General features: G+C 45.4%; 1 protein-coding gene across 9 annotated transcripts in view; it reads left to right on the plus strand.

Moving 5' to 3' along the window:
* Window positions 1-50: 50 nt before the first annotated feature.
* The window catches only part of LOC117977830 (eukaryotic translation initiation factor 3 subunit C-like), a 42,265-nt gene continuing 29,073 nt past the window's right edge, over window positions 51-13,242 (plus strand). For 6 of the 9 annotated variants that reach the window (XR_010110240.1, XR_010110241.1, XR_010110237.1 and 3 more), the window contains exons 1-10: window positions 360-490; window positions 2,401-2,466; window positions 2,609-2,798; window positions 3,021-3,146; window positions 3,336-3,390; window positions 3,519-3,628; window positions 4,007-4,134; window positions 11,869-12,028; window positions 12,153-12,256; window positions 13,016-13,157. Coding sequence is in view for 3 of the 9 variants with exons in the window: in XM_055099659.2 (XP_054955634.2) it covers window positions 390-490; window positions 2,401-2,466; window positions 2,609-2,798; window positions 3,021-3,146; window positions 3,336-3,390; window positions 3,519-3,628; window positions 4,007-4,134; window positions 11,869-12,028; window positions 12,153-12,256; window positions 13,016-13,157 (1,182 nt within the window). In the remaining 6 variants the exon portion in view is untranslated. Of the gene's footprint in view, window positions 271-359; window positions 491-2,400; window positions 2,467-2,608; window positions 2,799-3,020; window positions 3,147-3,335; window positions 3,391-3,518; window positions 3,629-4,006; window positions 4,135-9,620; window positions 9,739-11,868; window positions 12,029-12,152; window positions 12,257-13,015; window positions 13,158-13,242 lie in introns of those variants that run through there. The other 3 variants (XM_055099659.2, XM_055099660.2, XM_055099661.2) reach the window with 3 other exon arrangements.

A 13,242-nucleotide genomic window follows, 5' to 3' on the forward strand; every position in this document is an offset into this window, starting at 1 on the left:
CCCGACACCAACGCGCGGTAGGATTCGCGACGCCTGCAGCCAAGGTCTCAGCGCCCGGTTCCCTCAGGCTTGTCCCCGCCCCCTTATGGCGCGAAGGCCACTGGGAGTTGTAGTCTCCCAGTGTAGTTAGTCGGCGCTTCCCGGAAGTGACGCGAGGACCCGCCTTCTCTCTCGGCGTTTCCGCTGTCAGGGCCCTGCGGTGTGACTCGCGGGCCCAGCTGGTTGGTATTTTTTGGGCCTCGTGCTTCGTGGTGGGAGACCCAGGTCAAGGTCCGGGTGGGGCCGGTGAGGGGTTGGGCGTCGGGAGGTGTTGGCTCGGGCCTCTTCGCGTGGCCGGTGACGCCTTGGCTCCCCCGCAGGTCCGGCCGTAGCACCTCCGCGCCGTCGCCATGTCGCGGTTTTTCACCACCGGTTCGGACAGCGAGTCCGAGTCGTCCCTGTCCGGGGAGGAGCTCGTCTCCAAACCTGTCGGAGGCAACTATGGCAAACAGTGAGTTGCGGGGGCTGTGGCTGTGACCATTCTGGGAGTGCGGGGTTAGGCAGGCTGTGGAACGCAGTGCACATGGGAGGGGATGGAGGTGAGGGCGGGGAGAGTGGGTTTGGACAATGACCGGAGTTTGCAGGATCGGAGCGGTGTTGGAGAGAGACAGCCTTAGAGGGCTGTGATAGCCGGTAGCCACCCACCAGGCACAAGGGATAGAATCACAGAGGTTTCCCAAGCCAGATCTGTTGCATCAGCTTCTTAACTGGCCTTAAGTCTACAGCCTCTACCTGTCTCATTTTACCGCCGAGAAGTCCTTAGTGACTTCTCACTGCTCACAGAAGGAAATGCAAAATGCTTGATTGGTATCTGGGAGCCCCCTGATGCGACTCTGAAGTCTGGTCACCTGCTGTGTACGCAGGTGCTTAAACATTTTATATGCCTGTTCACCTCTACGTAAATACCCGTCCGCCATTTCTGTACATTAATTTTTTTTTTTTTTTACCCTTTGGAACAATAGAATGGTTTTTCTTTTTCCTTTTTTTTTTCTTTTTTTGAGGGGTCACAGCTCACTGCTGCCTCGACCTTCAGATCTCAAGCGATCCTCCCACCTCAGCCTCTCAAGTAGATGGGACTACAGGTGCACGCCATCGCAGCAGGCTAATTGTTTTTAATTTTTTGTAGAGAAGGTGTCTCACTGTGTTGCTTAGACTGGTTCTGAACTCCTGGGCTCAAGTGAACCTCCCGCCCAGCAATCTAAGGTGTTGGGGTTACAGGAATGAGCCACTGTGCCCCACTGGAATGGTGTTTCTTAAACATCTGCCACGTTTGTGCTACTGTTTTAAAAGTATGTATTGCACATGTATATGCCAATATGCATATGGTTTCATATCACTTCCCCAGGTGGAAACCAGTGTCATTTGCCATAAAATACCAAATAATCCAGGCTGGGCAGGTGGCTCAAGCCTGTAATCCCAGCACTTTGGGGGGCTGATTACTTGAGGTCAAGAGTTTGAGACCAGCATGGCCAATAAGGTGAAACCCCGTCCCTACTAAAAATACAAAAATTAGCCGGTTGTGGTGGCACATGCCTGTAACCCCAGCGACTTAGGAGGCTGAGGCAGGAGAATCTCTTGAACCTTGGAGGCGGAGGTTGCAGTGAGCCGAGATTGCGCCATTGCACTCCAGCCTGGGCGATAAAAGCAAAACTCCACCTCAAAAAACACCGCTAAAATAATCCAAAAAATAATAAAAAGGGAAAAGAGGCAGGCAAGATGGTGCATGCCTGTAGTCCCAACTACTCTGGAGGCTGAGGTGGGAGGATCCCTTGAAACTCAGGAGTTGGAGGCTGCCTGGGCAACATAGTGAGACCTTATCTCTTAACAAACCAAAAGAGTAGAGATACTGTTGCTGACTGTGAGCCTGTGGTCTGGTCTTATTATCATAGAAAAATACTAGCAGTGGAGGTGTTAATACCATTGAGACTTTCTCCTTGCTGTTGGCCTCTCATACTTTGGGAAATGTTGCTAAGATCTAGTTTAGGTACCACCTCCCTAAAGCCTTTTCTGTTCATTATAGCTCAAGTATCATTTTTCTCTACCTCTTTTTTTATTCATTACTTCTGTGGTGACTTGCGTCTCTATGTCATTAGTTACACAGTAAATTAGCACTTTCATTTGTTTTTGAGAGGATAGTGAATGTCATCTTTGTGTTGCTACAACACTGAGCAAAAGGCCTTACTTAGTGTACACTTAAAAGATTGAGTTGTATATGAAGTGGCCCTGAGGAGGAGTCAAAAAGAGGATGGGTGTGGTGTGGATGGCCTGGATTACTTAGTTCTACCTGTCCTGAGTAGGGGAATATGGATCTCTTGGAAAGACTGGGAAAGGAGGTTAATGGCCTCTGTTCCTTCCAAACAGGCCATTGTTGCTGAGCGAGGATGAAGAAGATACCAAGAGAGTTGTCCGCAGTGCCAAGGACAAGAGGTAAAGCCATGGCGAGGCTGGGTGATGGGAGTCTCTGGGAGCAATGAAGCTGTGGGGAGGCTGGGTGATAGGAGTCTCTGGGAGCAGTGGTGAGTTTTCCCTCGGTGGGCACGTTCAATGTGGTATCGGGCTCCCAACCCAGGTTTGAGGAGCTGACCAACCTTATCCGGACCATCCGTAATGCCATGAAGATTCGTGATGTCACCAAGTGCCTGGAAGAGTTTGAGCTCCTGGGAAAAGCATATGGGAAGGCCAAAAGCATTGTGGACAAAGAAGGTGTCCCCCGGTTCTATATCCGCATCCTGGCTGACCTAGAGGACTATCTTAATGAGGTGTGATGCCTATATTTATTACCACCACTTATTCATGGTTTTGTACTTTTAGTGGTGGGATGTATGGGATCTTTTAAAAATAAGCTAACAGATGTAGTTAATAAGTAGTACCAGCGGTGTTCCAATAGCAAGACTCAAAAGTGGAGAAGAAGCCTGGAGTTTAGGAAATGTTACTTAGTTTCAAATCACTGTTCTCTGTTTCTTTCCTCTTCTTCCCTTTAGCTTTGGGAAGATAAGGAAGGGAAGAAGAAGATGAACAAGAACAATGCCAAGGCTCTGAGCACCTTGCGTCAGAAGATCCGAAAATACAACCGTGATTTCGAGTCCCATATCCCAAGCTACAAGCAGGTGGGGAGGCTAGAGGCACACTTACCGAACTGGGAACAGTGACCCCGTGACTGAGGCCCAAAGATGGAATTGCTAGTGGGAGGTGTGACTGGAGCAGGAAGATGACAGAACTGTCTGGGGTGGAGGGGTGGGGTGGGCTGATGGCTGGAGAGCATCCATGATTGTTCTCTCACTTCCCTCTCTGTCCAGAACCCCGAGCAGTCTGCGGATGAAGATGCTGAGAAAAATGAGGAGGATTCAGAAGGTGAGCAAAAGAACCTTTGTTGCAAATAGGAAGTCCAGAGTTAGTGCTGCCCTTGGCCTGGTTTCTTGGCTGCCCTCTAGTCTGGCTTTTCAACATTCAGGATCTTTTTCTCCCTCCATTACCACTAGGCTCTTCAGATGAGGATGAGGATGAGGACGGAGTCAGTGCTGCAACTTTCTTGAAGAAGAAATCAGAAGCTCCTTCTGGGGAGAGTCGCAAGTTCCTCAAAAAGATGGATGTAAGAGCCAGGGTTAGATGGATGATTTCCTGCCAGAGGTAGTTCCTGAGTCCCTGGGGGAGAAAGACAAGACTCAAACCCCTAGGGTTGGGAGGGGTGGAATTTAGTGGAGTTGAGAACAAGCTTCCTCTTACATCAGAGCAGTGGGCAAACAGGGATCTGGGCCCAGCTCTGCCGGGGGAAGCTGTGTGTGTTCCTGCGGCCAAATTGCAGCATCACTCTGGGACTTGATGATGAGTCCCAGCCCTTGGTATCTTGATTCCATGAGTAGCTGCTCTTGTTCTACTCATGAAAATAAATCTCAAACATGTGTTAGTAAGGAGGAGACACCAGTCGATCTCCCTATCTTCTTGCTGATCCTCTTTTCTTCCCTCTAAGGATGAAGATGAGGACTCAGAAGATTCCGAAGATGATGAAGACTGGGACACAGGTTCCACATCTTCCGATTCCGACTCAGAGGAGGAAGAAGGGAAACAAACCGCGCTGGCCTCAAGATTTCTTAAAAAGTAAGGAAAGTAGTGGGACCTAGGGTTAGGTTACACTGGAACTGGTGGAAAGCTCTTAATTGTCTGGAAGGTTATTGATTCTTCCATGGAGTCCTTTTAGGTTGGAGCAGCCAACTGTTAGCATTTTACAGTAGGATCAGAGAGTCAAGTACATTAGTTGGCTAAAGTCACGAAGCTAATGTGTCCTAAAGATGAGAATTGAAGGCTCCAGAGTCCAAATATTTACCCACAGCCTTACTCACTGCGTGTGGATTGGGTGCAAATCTCACTTTGGCACCCGATACCTGTGTGACATTGGACAAACTACTTAGCCTGTCTAATCTTCAGTTTTCTCATCTGTAAAATAAGGCAGGGAACCCTCCCTTCCAGAATAGCTGCAGGAATACAGGGAGGTGTGATGTAAGAAAGTAGTTCATCTAGGACTGACGTGTGGTGAGCCCTCAGTGTGCGTTGCTACTGTGTTACCCTTCCTGATAACTTCTTAGTACACATACAGCATACAGACTGCCGCAAGTGTTCATGACCTTTACTGGGACAGTCAGAATAGGGGAGGATCCCAGTGTGGATTCTGTCTCCCAGCCTTTATCAGCTGTACGACATTGTATAAGTTACTTGACCTTAAGTCTTAGTTTCTCCCTTTGAAATAAAAGTGATACCTGCTCTTTTGTATCCCATGGGAGTGAAATCTCAAGCTCACTAAAAATAGCGCTTTTATTTATTTTTTCTTAGCCAGTTTGCGCAAACTACAGATAAAAAGTGCTTTTTTTGAGACAGGGTCTCGCTCTTCCCAGGCTGGAGTGTAGTGATGCAATCTTGGCTCACTGCAACCACAACCTCTTGGGCTCAGGTGATCTTCCCACCTCAGGCTCCTGGGTAGCTGGGACTACAGGTACACTCCAGTACATCCGGCTAATTCTTGTGTTTTTAATACAGACAAGATTTCACCATGTTACCCATGCTGTGATCTTGAACTCCTGGGCTTAAGCGATCCTCCCGCCTCAGCCTCCCAAAGTGCTGGGGTTATAGGCGTGAGCCACTGCACCCAGACAAATAGTACCCCTTTAATGGGAAGATTATTGCTCTCAAGGTTGCTTTCCTGTGTTTAAAAGTTGTGGTCGTGCTGCTTTAGGGAGGTAGTGAGTTTCCAGCCCTCTAGAGGTCTAGAGAGGCTGAACAACTTACTTGGTGGGCATTTTGTTGAGAAGGCCTTTTTTGTCCAGTGCTTCAGGGAACACTGGTCAAGGTCTGGGCCACATTGTCTATCACACCCCTTCTTGGAGGGTTTACAACCACCTCTGGAAAGTTCCATGAGAATAAATATACCTAACTTTGTTTTATTAACCATCTCAAAAACTTGCTTGATCATGAAACTCGTTTTTTTAACCTGTTGACATCTTACAGAACTATCAGCGTTACTATTGGTTCAGGTCTTTTATATCTACTGTACTTTGTGTTTTTGTCTTTGAATAATTGTGTATTGAAGTCTCCCATTGTGTGGACTCTGGCGTGTGATGTGCACTGCACATGTGTGTTACACAAAGGCTCCTGTCTGAGGGAGCAAATGGGGCCTAAAATTAAACTTAAGACATCAAGGCTGGGCACGGTGGCTTACGCCTGTAATCCCAGCACTTTGGGAGGCCGAGGCGGGCGGATCACGAAGTCAGGAGATCGAGACCATCCTGGCTAACACAGTGAAACCCAGTCTCTACTAAAAATACAAAAAATTAGCCAGACATGGTGGCCGGTGCCTGTAGTCCCAGCTACTCGGAAAGCTGAGGCAGGAGAATCGCTTGAATTGGGAGGCAGAGGTTGCAGTGAGCCGAGATCGTGCCACTGCACTCCAGCCTGGGCGACAGAGCAAGACTCTGTCTCAGAAAACGAAACAAAACCAAAAAAACTGTAAGACTATAAAGCTATACTTTTATAAATACAGACTCAAAAGTTCTTAACAACATAGTAGAAAACCAAACACAGCAACATACAATAAGGATTATATGGGAGCACCCCCTCCTTGCCTGTAGGGGGATGGAGGATGGGTGGGCTCGTCTCCCAAAAAAGTTTTCAAAAAAAATTTAATAACCAAGTAGGATTTATCCCAATAATAGAAGGATGTTTTAATATGAAAGTCAACTAATATACTATATCAATAGAATAACAGACAAAAGCCATAGAGTCATCTCAGCAGATGCAAAAAAAAAGCATTTGAAAAAAATCCTAATATTCTTTCATGATAAAAGACTGAAGCTAGGAATAGAAGGGAGCTTCCCTCTACCTGATAAAGGATGTTTATGAAAAGGATGTTTCCTGTCCTTTTATTTTTAACTCTGCCATGCTGTATGATTAAGAGTGTTTCTTGGCTGGGCGTGGTGGCTCACGCCTGTAATCCCAGCACTTTGGGAGGCGGAGGCAGGCAAATCACAAGGTCAGGAGTTCGAGACCAGCCTGGCCAACATGGTGAAACCCCATCCCTACTGAAAATACAAAAAAATTAGCCCGGTGTGGTGGCCTGCGCCTGTAGTCCCAGCTACTCATGAGGCTAAGGCAGGAGAATTGCTTGAACCCGGGAGGCGGAGGTTGCAGTGTGCCGAGATCGCGCCATTGCACTTCAGCTCTGGGCAACAGAGCAAGACTCCGTCTCAGGAAAAAAAAAAAAAAAGAGTGTCTCTTAAGCACAGCTAGGTTTTTGGTTTGTTTTTTTTTTAATCTCATAAAATCTCTGCTTTTTTTTTCTTTTATTGTGATACATAACATTTCCCATTTTAACCATTTTCAGGTATACAAATCAGTGGCATTTAGTACGTTCACATTGTGCAATGACCGCCAGAACTTGATCTCTGCTTCTCTGGCAATTTAGTTCATTTACGTTTATTATAGTTATTTACATATATATGATGGTTATTTATATATGTGTCTACATAATTAGTTTTTATCAAGATGGGGTCTTGCCCTGTTGCCCAGGATGGTCTCGAACTCCTGGGCTCGAGTAACCCTTCTGCCTGGGCCTCCTAAAGTGCTGGGATTACAGGCGTGAGCCACTGCACCCAGCCTGTTGTGGTTATCAATGTATTTATTCTTACCATTTTATGATATCTTATACTTTCTGTTTATCCTCTTTATTTTAAATTTTGTAATAGCTTTATTGAGGTGTAAATGACATACAATAACTGCACTTGTTTAAAGTTTTTTTTTTTTTTTTTTTTGAGACAGAGTCTTGCACTGTCGCCCAGGCTGGAGTGCAGTGGCGCAATCTCGGCTCACTGCAAGCTCCACCTCCCGGGTTCACACCATTCTCCTGCCTCAGCCTCCTGAGTAGCTGGGACTACAGCCACCCGCCACCACGCCTGGCTAATTTTTTGTACTTTTAGTAGAGACAGGGTTTCACCATGTTAGCCAGGATGGTCTCGATCTCCTGACCTCGTGATCCACCCGCCTCGGCCTTCCACTAAGTGCTGGGATTACAGGCATGAGCCACCGCACCCGGCCTTAAAGTTACATTTAATAAGTTGTGACATATGTTTACACCCATAGAACTCACCACAATCAAAACATAATATCCTAAAAATTTCACACCTAAACATTTCCACCTTCCCCTTTGTAATACTTCTCCCTGCCTCAGTTTCCTCACCCTATCCCTAGGCAACCACTAATTTGCTTTCTGTCACTAGGTAAGTTAGCATTTTCTAGAATTTTATGTAAATGGAATCAACGGTATATAATTTGGAGGGGGTAGTTTCTTTCATCATAATTATTTTGAAATTCATTCTGTCTTCTAAAGATTGGGCATCTCTAATTCCAAAGTCTGAAACTTCTGGAGCACCATAAGTGGACAGTTCCACATCTGACCTCATGTGACAGGTTGCAGTCAAAACTTTGTTTCATGCACAAAGTTATTTAAAATACTATGTAAAATTGCCATCAGGCTGTTTGTATAAGGTGTAGATGAAACACACAAATTTCATAGTTAGACTTGGAGCCCTTCCCAAGATACCTCATTATATATATGCAATTATTTGAAATTTGAAACACTTCTGGTTCTAAGCATTTCAGATAAGGGATATTCAGCCTGTATTTTATTTTTCTTTTATTTGTGTGTTTTTTGTTTTTGTTTTCGAGATGGAGTCTCACTGTGTTGCCCCGGCTGGAATGCAGTGGTGCAATCCTGGCCCACTGCAACCTCTGCCTCCTGGGTTCAAGTGATTCTCAGGCCTCATCTTCCTGGGTAGCTGGGACTACACGTGAGCACCACCACGCCCAGCTAATTTTTATATTTTTAGTAGAGATGAGGTTTCAGCATGTTGGCCAGGCTGGTCTTGAACTCCTGACCTTAGATGATTCGCTCGCCTCAGCCTCCCAGAGTACTGGGATTACAGGCATGAGCCCCCACACCTAGCCTACATGTATTTTCTCATCCTCTTTTTTTTTTTCCCCGTTTCTAGTTATATATATTTTCTTATTATTCATTTTGTTTTTCTCTGCTGGTTTGGGAGTTAGACATGCTATGCTTTTAGAGGTTATCCTTGAATTTTTTTTTTTTTTTTTTTTTTTTTGAGACACCAGCCTGTTGCTGAGGCTAGAGTGCAGTGGTGCGATCTCGGCTCACTGCAAGCTCCGCCTCCCGGGTTCACGCCATTCTCCTGCCTCAGCCTCCTGAGTAGCTGGGACTACAGGCACCTGCCACCATGCCCAGCTAAATTTTTTTGTATTTTTAGTAGAGACGGGGTTTCACTGTGTTAGCCAGGATGGTCTCGATCTCCTGACCTCGTGATCTGCCCACCTCAGCCTCCCAAAGTGCTGGAATTACAGGCGTGAACCACCGCACCCAGCCACATTTTTTTTTGTTAACCTGTAAACTAACTTGTATACCTAATCAGAAAAATCTAAAATTAGTTGAATCAATGTTCTGAGGAAAACCCTTGAGAAAATAAAGTTAGAATTTCAAGTGTTAGAATCTTTTGACATTGAGAGTTTGTGGCTTTGTAGTGTAGAAGAATAATTCACAGACACTATTTCACTTGTATAACAAGGGAGACATTTTCAGATTAATTTCCAACCGAGCAAAAGCAGGATTTATATAGGAGAAAGAGGAACAAGGAGAGAGGGCAAAACCACAGAACAGTGGATTCTGTTTGCCCGTTTTTCTGTGTAAACTCTGATACTAACTCTCCTTGAGTATGCCAACTAGGGTTGGTGGATGCTCTAGAAAACACGATAGGCCCACTGCCAGTAAGGGTTTTCAGCAACTCCAGATTCAGCCAGTCTAAATATACCCTTTCCGTCATCAGCATTTCTCAGCCTTCATCTTTTGGTCAAAACAAGCTTGTAAAGGAGTGGGTTTATTCTCATGAGCTTCAGCCTCTTTGATGTGGGATAAGGCCATCTGTTGTCTTATGGTGATCTGAAGGTATTAGGGGGAAGTTCATCTATACCTGATGTCATGATTGACCTGTGAACTCTTTTTCTTTTTTTCTTTTCTTTTTTTTTTTTAGATGGAGTCTTGCTCTGTTGCCCAGGCTGGAGTGCAGTGGTGCAATCTCAGCTCACTGCAACCTCCGCCTCCCTGGTTCAAGCAGTTCTCCTCAGCCTCCCAAGTAGCTGGGATTACAGGTACGTGCCACCACGCCTGGCTAATTTTTTGTATTTTTAGTAGAGACGGGGTTTCGCCATGTTAGCCAGGATGGTCTCGATCTCCTTATCTCGTGATTGCCTACCTCGGCTTCCCAAAGTGCTGGGATTACAGGCGTGAGCCACTGCGCCCAGCGACCTGTGAACTCTTACAGAGCTGCTGTCTACTTCTAAGAGTTACCTGATTCTGGAGGCGTTTTTTTGTTTTTGTTTTTGTTTTTTAAGTGAACCCCAGGATCTATAGTGAGACTGAATGTCCGAGTTGGGATCCTAAGGAAGGGTATACATCTAGGGCTTTCCATCAGTAGTTGTGGTTGGGAAGGCATGGGAAAATGGTGTGGTCCTCTGCAGTGTAGTTAGGCCTGACTTCCGTTGGTGTCTCTCAATAATGAGTTTTTAGTCTCTTAACTATGTATTAAGTAGAGGTAATACTCGTTTAGAAATGTTGCTTTTATCTGTTGATTATATAGCTGAGGATATAAACATTTGTTATCTGATAATTTCTAACAAGATATGAATATACCAGAGTATAATCTGTCATAGGAGAGGTCAAGCCAAGTCTTAGGTCTTTCCGTTAGAATTTCATACAATAGTACATTTCCCTTTTGAGGTGTGTATCATACTATCTTTAGTGCTAGAAGTAATACTTTAGCCAAGGAAGTTTAAGTTCTTTTGAAGCATTCATTTTTAAAAATAGCTTTAGTTCTTCTGATCTCAGAGCTATACAGATGGTTTGGACCAAGAGGTTTTAGTTTAATGAACATGCTTTGCATATTTGCAAAGGATTTTACCTATAAAGTGAGTCATCATTAGAGTCTTGCAGTGGTACGGGGGAAAGATCCATAAGCTTTTGTTGTTGTTGTTGTTGTTGTTTTTAATAGAGACGGGCTTTTTACCTTGTCACCCAGACTGGTCTCAAACTCCTGGGCTCGAGCAATACGCCCACCTCGGCCTCCCAAAGTGCTGGGATTACAGGCTTGAGCCACCGTGCTTGGCCAGTCCATACACTTCTGTTGAGAGTTATGGCATTGGTCTTCTGGCAAGGGAAGACTTAATTTAACTGGTAAACTTATAGACTATTCCAAAAACATATTCAAACCTTTTAAGCAGTGAAAATGAAATTTATTTATAAATGTTCAAATGGTAGATTATGGTAATTACATATGAGTTTTCAAAAATGTTGAGTCTTTCTGGAAAGATTTATTCTTCAGTATGTGTGCAAAGTTTGAAGTAATTTGTCTTTGCCATTTGGTTTGTATTTTGTTACATAAATACATACTCAAGTCTGGAGATGGTTTCAGGCAACATCTAGTAGTAGCCTAAGACCATTTCAAGGTAGCTGGTGATCTTTTTCTGTTTTGTGGGGACCTTTTTTGTAATGAACATTTTTTTAAAATTCAGAATTTAGATTAATCGGTTGTCAAGAGAGGAGAGAAAGGGATAAAACAGTTTAGGAATAGTAAAAAAGAAAAAAATGTTTTTATATATTTGGGGGAACTGATTCATTGATTAGTTGGTCAGTCTGGAGAAAGCAGCTGGTATCAAAGAAAATAAGTTGTTTGTGGATTCTTTGGAAAACTGTAGATGTTAGCTTTGGAGCAAAATGACAGGTTGGTTTTTTTTTGTTTTGTTTTATTTTGTTTTGTTTTTTTGGAGACTGAGTCTTGCTCTGTCACCCCGGCTTAAGTGCAGTGGCATGATTGTGGCTCACTGCAGCCTTCTCTGCCTCCCAAGTTCAAGTGATTCTCGTGCCTCAGCCTCCTAAGTAGCTGGGACTACAGGCGTGCACCACCATGCCTGGCTAATTTTTGTACTTTTAGTAGAGACGGGGTTCCACCATGTTGCCCAGGCTGGTCTTGGATTCCTGACGTCAAGTGATCTACCACGCCTAGCTGACAGGTTGTTTCTATTAATATGTCTACAGTGGCCTGGTTAGTACTCTGTCTTATTAGAGATGGCTATGGTTATGGTTCACTGTGCCCTCTAGGTCATTGTTGTAGAGCATAACTTGGACCCAGGAGCTGCTGGAGGAAAAGAGGAAGTTGATGGGAGGAAGAAGCCTTAGAGGTGGGGAGGGGCTGATCTGTCATCTTCTCCCATGTCTGTCGGCAGGGCACCCACCACAGATGAGGACAAGAAGGCAGCCGAGAAGAAACGGGAGGACAAAGCTAAGAAGAAGCACGACAGGAAATCCAAGCGCCTGGATGAGGAGGAGGAGGACAATGAAGGCGGGGAGTGGGAAAGGGTCCGGGGCGGAGTGCCGTTGGTTAAGGTGAGGGTTTCAGAGGTAAAATGAATTGGGGAACAGTTTGGGAGGACATAAAGGTCCCCTTGTGGGGAAAAGGCAAGGACAGTTTCCCGCTGGCATGCACATGACGGGATATGTACTGATACAGGAGAAGCCAAAAATGTTTGCCAAGGGAACTGAGATCACCCATGCTGTTGTTATCAAGAAACTGAATGAGATCCTACAGGCACGAGGCAAGAAGGGAACTGATCGGTAAGATTCGTGGGCCTGGGCAGTGGGATTGCAGGGTGGCAGAGGGTGGAGGTTGGGGGAAGGGATTGTTGGGAGGGTCTGTGTGTGGCTGTAGTAGAGGGAATTGTATGCTTGGGGCATCCCCGTCCATTATCTGCTGTTTACTCTTCTTGTGACTTAAAACCAATCACTTAACGTTTTGGGTCTGTTTTCCCATCTATACAATGAGATAATGTTCTCCTCTTTTTTTTTTTTTTGTTTGAGATGGAGTCTCGTTGTTGCCCAGGCTGGAGTGCACTGGCACGATCTCGGCTCACTGCAACCTTTTTGCCTTCTGGGTTCAACCGATTCTCCTGCCTCAGCCTCCTGAGTAGCTGGGATTACAGGAACCCGCCACCATCCCTGGCTGATTTTGTACTTTTAGTAGAGATGGGGTTTCACCATGTCTCGAACTCCTGACTTCAAGTGATCCACCTGCCTCAGCCTCCCAAAGTGCTGGGATTACAGGCATGAGCTACCACACGTGGCTTTTTTTTTTTTTAAGATTAAAAAAGTAAGAGTGTTTACCTTCTTTAGTTATTAGGTAACAGAGGATGGTGGTAGGTGTGAAGCATTTCACAGCATTCCAGGATGGTTGGGATTATTGTTGCTTCTGTTTGGAATTTATAAAGGAGAAGCAGGGATATGGGTGATGAGGAGGGCGTGTTATCTGAAGAGGGCATGCTGGGAGAGACTTTGTGATTTGTCTCCAAAGCCTCACCCAGCTCTCTGGCCCTCTAGTGCTGCCCAGATTGAGCTGCTGCAACTGCTGGTTCAGATTGCAGCGGAAAACAACCTGGGAGAGGGCGTCATTGTCAAGATCAAGTTCAATATCATCGCCTCTCTCTATGACTACAACCCCAACCTGGCAACCTACATGAAGGTGAGAGCAGTGAAGAGGCTCATCTCAGGGCATCGCTGGTGGGTTGGGGGAAGAAGGTACCTAGCATCTTAAGACTCAGGGGCTA

Source organism: Pan paniscus, chromosome 18, assembly GCF_029289425.2.
Source record: "Pan paniscus chromosome 18, NHGRI_mPanPan1-v2.0_pri, whole genome shotgun sequence".
In the NCBI taxonomy this organism is placed as follows: Eukaryota; Metazoa; Chordata; class Mammalia; order Primates; family Hominidae; genus Pan; species Pan paniscus.